This window comes from Diadema setosum, chromosome 17, assembly GCF_964275005.1.
Source record: "Diadema setosum chromosome 17, eeDiaSeto1, whole genome shotgun sequence".
Classification (NCBI taxonomy): Eukaryota; Metazoa; Echinodermata; class Echinoidea; order Diadematoida; family Diadematidae; genus Diadema; species Diadema setosum.
The window spans coordinates 9829818-9838578 of record NC_092701.1 but is presented as its reverse complement, the minus strand read 5'-3'; the positions used below and the strand labels follow the sequence as shown (position 1 = coordinate 9838578).

At 36.8% G+C, this 8761-nt stretch overlaps 1 protein-coding gene across 1 annotated transcript; it reads left to right on the top strand.

Moving 5' to 3' along the window:
- The first annotated feature begins 3806 nt into the window (after positions 1-3806).
- Positions 3807-4730, top strand: LOC140240739 (uncharacterized). The gene has a single exon (XM_072320504.1). It carries the CDS (start codon positions 3807-3809, stop codon positions 4728-4730), a length of 924 nt encoding a protein of 307 aa, XP_072176605.1.
- Positions 4731-8761: the final 4031 nt, after the last annotated feature.

Sequence of the window (8761 nt, the reverse complement as noted above, 5' to 3'; positions counted from 1 at the left end):
TGATCACTTTCTGCCACAAATCTGTTTTATCTGAGTGATGAAAAGTAAAGACACATCTATGACTTGGAACTTTTTGATTATATACCTGCAAACAAAATCAAGAAATGGTTGAATACGATCTGACAATGGACCTACTAGAGTGTTAATTGTTGTCTCGCTAGCTCTTTTACTCTCATTGATGTATTTCGTCCTTTTGAAGTGAGGGTTCTGAGACCATACCACAAAGTTGAAAAAAAAATTGCTGCTCCCTCTTGCGGTCATATATCACTAGCCGATAAAATAAATTTTAAATTGACCCAAGGGGGGGGGGGTATTAAATTTGGTGTCAAATTTTTGATCTCTGGGGTGTGGTTGCTGCGATTCTTGAGGGATTCCACTAGAATTATTCTATGGCTTTAATATGTTTGTATATATATATTAGTGAGTTGTTATATTACATGTCTTAACTTGCCTTTTCAGGGGTCTTATTATACAAGCTTGCTTTTCTAAGGCTGCGTTTATCAACTTTCCCCTGTTTAAACGGCTTTCGATAGCCCTTTCGATAGCCCTTTCGAAAGCCCTTTCCGTAGCCCTTTCGAGAACCCTTTCCACAGCCCTGACTGCCTGTACTATTAATGTGCCGCTTGTTTTCTAAGAAGGGACGGCGAAAAGCAATTACCATAATAAAGACATATCTTCCTTTGAGAGTGACGAGTCATGATGCAATGCCACATGAATCAATTGTCTTCCTATCCGTGAGGCAGCTCCAGTTTAGCACATACTTCAAATATTTCTGAGTGGCGGCATGCGACTTTGGCTGCGTTTATCAACTCTCCCCTGTTTAAACGGCTTTCGATAGCCCTTTCCAAAGCCCTTTAGGCTGCGTTCACTATGGGTGCGTTTATCAACTCCTTTTCTCAGTAGAAACAGGTTATCCAAACAGCTTTCAAGGAATTTTTACGAGTTGATAAACGCAAAGCTGTTTTGAAAGCCCTTTAGGAAAGCCTTTACGAAAGGGTGCGTTTATCAACTCTCCTTTCTCGGCAGAAACAGGTTATCCAAATAGCTTTCAAGGAATTTTAACGAGTTGATAAACGCAAAGCTCTTTTGAAAGCCCTTTAGGAAAGCCTTTTTCGAAAGCCCCAAATTTGTTGCGATCCAAACAGCTTTCCTAAACAGGTTTTCAGAAACCTGTTTGTAAAAGCCTTTTGGAAGTTGATAAACGCAAAGCTGTTTTGAAACGGCTTTGTAGTCTTGTACTTCAGGCACGCCTTATGACCTCTTCTCCTCTGGTCGAATTGCGCAATGCAGCTGTGCAGTGACAGGCCAGTTAAAAAAATCGTGTTCGCGAAGAGAGTTGATAAACGCAACTATTTTGAAAGCCGTTTCTAAAGGGCTTTGGAAAGGGCTATCGAAAGCCGTTTAAACAGGGGAGAGTTGATAAACGCAGCCAAAGTCGCATGCCGCCACTCAGAAATATTTGAAGTATGTGCTAAACTGGAGCTGCCTCACAGATAGGAAGACAATGTTATTGATTCATGTGGCATTGCATCATGACTCGTCACTCTCAAAGGAAGATATGTCTTTATTATGGTAATTGCTTTTCGCCGTCCCTTCTTAGAAAACAAGCGGCACATTAATAGTACAGGCAGCCAGGGCTTTGGAAAGGGCTCTCGAAAGGGCTACGGAAAGGGCTTTCGAAAGGGCTATCGAAAGGGCTATCGAAAGCCGTTTAAACAGGGGAAAGTTGATAAACGCAGCCATAGAAGTATACTATTCGGGTATTCGGGCTCGTTTTTCGAGGGCACGCGAATAGCTTGAATCGAACGATAGGATTTCCTCACACCGGTTCACATAGGAGGGCACTATTCGAAAGTACCGAATAGCTGCGAAAAGTATAGCAAAGTGGGAATCGAACTTGTTCGATTTTCTTGCAGCGTATACCGTCTCTCGTTTATGAAATAATGACAATTTTGATCTGGATTTGCCCTTTAGCAAAAATAAGCATGTAGACTGACATTCTGATGCAGTTTAGAAATTGTTAATAAGATTTGCTAGGATGACAAGGAGGAAGAAATCCTCACTGCATGGGATGGTGAGTTGACGGTGCGGGTGATGGTGTATTCGGGGCCCGAATAGCGAATACCGAATAGCGAATAGCGAATACCGAATACCGAATACTAGTGATGTGAACGCAGCCTTAGAAACGGCTTTCCAAATAGTTGCGTTTATCAACTCTCTTCGCGAACACGATTTTTTTTAATTGGCCTGTCACTGCACAGCTGCATTGCGCAATTCAACCAGAGGAGAAGAGGTCATAAGGCGTGCCTGAAGTACAAGACTACAAAGCCGTTTCAAAACAGCTTTGCGTTTATCAACTTCCAAAAGGCTTTTACCATCAGGTTTCTGAAAACCTGTTTAGGAAAGCTGTTTGGATCGCCACAAATTTGGGGCTTTCGAAAAGGCTTTCCTAAAGGGCTTTCAAAAGAGCTTTGCGTTTATCAACTCGTTAAAATTCCTTGAAAGCTGTTTGGATAACCTGTTTCTGCAGAGAAAGGAGAGTTGATAAACGCACCCTTTCGTAAAGGCTTTCCTAAAGGGCTTTCAAAACAGCTTTGCGTTTATCAACTCGTAAAAATACCTTGAAAGCTGTTTGGATAACCTGTTTCTACCGAGAAAAGGAGTTGATAAACGCACCCTAAGACCCCTCCACTTTACATATATAATGCCTCTACATGCATTGTCAATTTATATTCAATTAATATTCTGCAAATTGTTTTAATCGCATATATTCAAAAAATGTATTCCTTGTTACATATCATTGTTCTTATGTAATTTTTGTATTGGGGAAACTTTGAATAAACTTGAAACTTGAAACTTTTGTTATCAGTGACATTACAATAATTTGATTTGATTTGATTTATTTCTGCTTAATTCCATTACATCAGATATGATTATGTACATTTCATTTATGACAAACAGTATATCGACACATAGTCTTTAGTACAATTATACAAGACAAATACAAACAGCTTACGGAACTTAAACAGAAGGGTCTCCAAAATAAACCGAGGCTTGACGGTATGGAGACTATTATGCTTAACTACTCTGGATAGAATAGGGAATAGAGAAGGAGTGAAATAGGGAAGGGAAGGGGGAAAGGGAAAATTACAGAGTGTATAATGTGTACCACTCCAACTACTTTACAATAATAGTAATGGAAATAAATACAATATGATAACAATATCAAAGTTAACACGTTCAGTTGCCTTTATGGTCATTATTATTTATGTAGGCCTAAGTGTATTTACTTTGTCATAAAGTGCACATTTTCGTCTATTGGAACATGTATCTCATGGGAGTTTTTTTTTTTCTTCCTCTCTATCGTAAACAATATCACTATCATCGAACGTATTTATTCGTATGATTGCTCACAAAGACTACAGCTTTCAAACCCCAATCGTTAAAGGCACGAATACACCAGTGGACTTCAGTACAGTTCAGTTCAGTTTATTTCTGCATTCCGTTTTTAATGCAATTTATTATAAAACTTTCTGCATCCAAAGACAACTGACAGCTGTTTGAATAATTGCTGCCAGTTTAATCTCCATATCTTGAACCTCCTTCATGCTCAGACGAACACAGACACATTCCATAAGCTTTACAAAGAACTCACTGTATGGGGGGCGCTCTTCAGGCATTGTCGAGCATAATGTGACTTTCTCATCTCTTGCTTTAAAGCAAAATTTCACCGTGTGGTATAGTGATTAAGTCCCCGGGATTTTCGCAATGGACTTTTAATGTGGTAAGGATTGTTTTGTTCAACAATGGACCCTCCAAAAGTAACTCATCAGTTGGAAAACACTCCAAACAAATCGTCCCCTTCCGCTAAGAAGCCGAAGATGTCTAACTGTAGTCCCACCGCTTGCAGTAGCCGTATGGAAACAAACGACGTAGCTGAAACTCCAGGTCAGTACGATAGCAATATGGCCGCGCCCTTGCACGGAGCCGAACCCACCGGCAATACACGACGGTCTCTAGACTTATCTTCAGAAGCACCCCCAGTGTGGTTTGTCACATTTTTCAAAGATTTCGAATCAAGATTTGACTCACGCATTGAAGCTCTGCTAGACAAAAAGCTCAAAGACATTTCACTGAAAGTATCTGATCATGAGGAAAAGATGAATAACATTGAGTTTGAAGTGGGCGCCCTGAAAGATTCAGTCAAACAGTTGGAGAAGGAGAAAGAGATCCTCGTAAATAAGCTTGATGACCTTGAGAATAGGGGACGAAGAAAGAATCTCGTATTCTTTGGTATCGCAGAATCTTCAAACCCAACAGCGGAAGATTGTATGAAAACGGTCACTCAATTTCTACAATACGCTGAGGTTCCAGAAGCAGATCTCTCAAAGATAGAAAGATGCCACCGAACGCCCACACATCAGCCTGTAGGCAAAGATGCGACTCATTCCAAGCAACCAAGAAGAATCCATGTCGCGTTTTCGACATTTGTAACCAAGGAACGGGTCAGGAAAGCATGTATCAAGAAGCTTAAGCAGACCAGCTCCATGTACCATGATCTCAAGGTCTTTGTGGCAGAGGACTTGTCGCAAAGGGTTCTCCAGTTACGCAGGAAGAAACAGGAAAAATTCAAGCGCCTGAAAGACGAAGGCAAGAGGCCGTTCTTCGCTTATCCTGATAAGATTCGATACAGAGATCAAACCTCCGGGAAAGTCGTTTCAGTGGACTAATTCCAGGCACTACTACGGCAGTTTAAGATTTCAAGAAATCTTTCACAACATCAGCTAATGAGAGAAAGAAATTATTATGCAAAAACATTGAACTTTTTTTAGATAATGGAGTATACTTTGAAGACTTACCTAGTAAGTTTATTACCATACAGCTGTAAGCTGTACCGGTATTGCTGAAAGAAAAGATGTATAAAGTAAAAACTAAATATTTTGACAAGTGGAGTGAACAAATGCCTTCTCCGAAATATCTCTCACTTTAACTATATGTACATCGTATTTACACGCAACTGTTGCCTTAGACCATAAGTAGTTGTAAGTGTATTTGAATGTAATACAAAATTTGGGGTTCATTAATATTTATTTTATTAAAATGTTTATTACCAACTTAGTCATTTAAACTTCATCATGGCGAGTGATGTGGTTAAAAGGAAAAAAGTAAGAAAAATGTTTGAATCTTGGAGATTCATGATGTCTAGTTAGGACTTTGTTATGGTCCAGTCACCTTTTATATCTCTGGATTTCCTATGATGCTCGCTATGTTCCGTTTTATTCTGAGAAGGGGATGTATACATATTTAATAGGTATGTGTGTGGTTTTTTTTTTGTTGTTATATATTACTCAGCTCTCCCTCTTTTTTTTTTCTTTTTTTTTTCCTTTTTCTTTCTTTTTCTTTTCTTTTTTTTTCTTTTCCGGGGGGGGGGGGGGGGGTTCATTACAGTAGCTCATTGCGGAGAGTTGGGGGTCATCTGTTTTTAGGTGGTACTATTATACAGATGATGTGCCTTAGAGGGGTTTTTTTATGTTGATCTAATTCTTCAGTTTGCTGTTGTAGCATTGTAACATTGCATTGCATGTATGGTAATGTGCCTTTTTGTTTTGGCTCTGTAGAAACTGCTTATTATGTGTTAAAAGAGGCATACAATAGTATTTATAGCCACACAGTGTTCTTTTGCTCAAAGTTGCTCTTGTTGTTGTTTGCACTTCCAGACCAGGGCTGAGGTTGATTTGAAGCCACTGGTCACCTATCTTGGTGCAATTGCACCCCGCTGTTGTTTTTGCTCAATCTAGCTTTTTTGTATACTGACTTTTTTTTTCTGATCATGTTTAAATTCAAAGCAGCAATCAGTGCTTTTTGTTCGTTTCCTTTTATGTTTGTACATATAATGATATTTGATACTTTATATCAAGCAGCTCTATTCCTATATTTTGTTTCAACTACCTGTATGTTATCTCCAGGCTACACCATGTTCTACAATGCAAATGCTTCTAGTGTTTGGTTTACGCAACTAGTGATATTATATCATGATTATCCATGGCACTAAAATTGAGTACATTTAATTGTCGAGGTATTCAAGATTTTGTAAAAAGAAGAAAGATTTTTCATTACTTAAGATCAATTGACAGTGATATCATTTTTCTTCAAGAGACACATTCCTCTGTTGAAGATGAAAAATTTTGGAAACAGCAATGGGGGGAACACGCATGGTTTTCGAGTCATACTTCCAATAGTCGTGGTGTTGCTATTTTGATTCGCAATCATGTTTCACCAGTAACTCATTCTTCATATTCTGATCCAAATGGGAGATTTTTGATTAATAATGTCACTATTAATGGTTTATCTCTCTTACTTGTTAATATATATGGACCTAATAATGATGACTCTGATTTTTTCCTTGAAGTTTTTGCTAAAGTAGAACAATTTAATTATGCATCATTGATATGTGCTGGTGACTTTAATGCTGTGTTGGGCCCTCAAGATTACCGAGGAGCCAAACAAAGACATTCAAACACAAAAGTTAGTGAAATTATTCAAACTTTGATAGTAGAATACAACTTGTGTGATATTTGGAGACATTTTCATCCAAATTTAAAACAATATACCAGGCATCAAATAAACCCAAAGGTCCTATCCCGATTAGATTTTATTCTTGTTTCAGACAACTTTGTTAATAACTGTTTGCAATCAAAAATCGTCTCAGGGATTCAATCAGATCACTCTGTGGTTACTTTGAATTTTAAGGATGATCAACCAAAGAAAGGACCTGGTTTTTGGAAACTTAATTGTAATTATTTACATAATGATGCTGAATTTGTAAAACTGATTAAAGAAAAGATAAAAGATTTTAGAATTGATAATAAAGATAGTCAATGTAATCCTAATATTATGTGGGATGCTCTTAAATGTACAATAACAGGTGTTTGCATAGAGTACGGTGCCAGGAAAAAGAAAGAAAGGAATGCCACTAAAAATAAGTTGTTTAGAGAGATAGATGATATTAACATGCATATAAATAATGACCCTGACAATGTTGTGTTTATTGAACGCCTTGAACATTTGAAAGCTGATTTAAATAAAATTTTAGAATATGAAACTCAGGGCCTTATTATCCGCTCAAGAATGCGTTGGATTGAAGAAGGAGAAAAAAGTTCCAAAAATTTTTGTAATTTAGAGAAAAGGCATGGGGAGAAAAAAACCATTCATAGAATAAAAAATTCTGATAATGAAATGATATCTAACCATAAGAATATATTAGAAGAAATTCATAATTTTTATCAGAATTTGTATAAAAATCAAGAAGGACAAGACAACAACAGCACAGATATTTTTTTAGACTCTCTTGAAATACCCAAATTAGAAGAAAATGATAAATTGTTTTTGGAACAACCTTTCTCTAAAAAAGAAATATATGAAACACTCACCTCAATGAAACACAATAAAACTCCAGGATATGATGGTTTACCGGTGGAGTTTTATGTAGTTTTCTGGCCTGATATTTCTGACTTGTTACTGGATTCATTTAATTTTTCATTGGACAGTGGGCTTTTGTCTTCATCACAACGAAACGGTATTATTACTCTTCTCCCGAAGAAAGATAAAGACCAGATGTATTTAAAAAAACTATAGGCCCATATCATTGTTGACTGTGGATTATAAAATTTTGGCAAAGCTTTTGGCAAATCGATTGAAAAACTGCATTAATGAACTTATTCACTCGGACCAATCTGGTTTTTTAAAGGGACGAAATATTGGAAATAATATTAGACTGATTATGGATTTATTAGAATATACAGAAAGCCATGACCTCCCTGGTGCCATTCTCCTCTTAGATATACAAAAAGCATTCGATAGTGTCAACCATGAATATTTATTAAAAGTTCTAAAACGATTTAATTTTGGGGATAAATTTGTTGACTGGATTAAAACTCTTTATTCCAGCCGAAAGAGTTATGTTGTAAATAATGGATTTTTTACTAACGCTGTTATGATGGAAAGAGGAATCTTTCAAGGTTGTCCTATTTCTCCATATTTGTTTTTATTAGTTATAGAAACAATGGCTTTAGCTGTAAGACAAAATAATGATATCAAAGGTATTCCTGTAGAAGGAAAAGAAGTGAATATATCATTGTTAGCAGACGATTCCACATGTTTTTTAGATGGCTCACTCAGTTCTTTTGATCATTTGTTTGATTTGCTTGAAAATTTTGCAGTATGTTCTGGTTGTAAATTAAATATATCTAAGTCGGAGGCAATTTGGGTTGGTGCTAAAAGAGGCTCTCAAATAAATCCATACTCTGAAAATGGTCTTATTTGGAAAACAGATACTTTCAAAACCCTTGGAGTTGTTTTTTTCACTAGATGTCAGCAAAGTTTTTGCTCTTAACTACAAACCTAAATTGAAATCTATAGAAGCGACCCTAAACTGTTGGCGCGTCAGAAATTTATCCTTAATTGGAAAGATTTGTGTGGTTAAAACCTTATTATTACCTCAACTGTTGTATCTTTTTTCAGTATTATGCATAAAGATCCCAAAAAAAATTTCAAAGAGTTAGACAGAATATTTTATAGATTTATTTGCAGTGGTGGAAGAGATAGAGTAAAAAGAAAATATGTTTGTAATGATTTCGCTTCGGGTGGGCTGCGAATGATCGATCCATATGTTTTGCCATGTCACAGAAAATGGCTTGGGTCAAACTTCTTTTGGACAAAAATTACAGTAGTTTATGGAAAGTAATTGAACTTTCAGTATTAG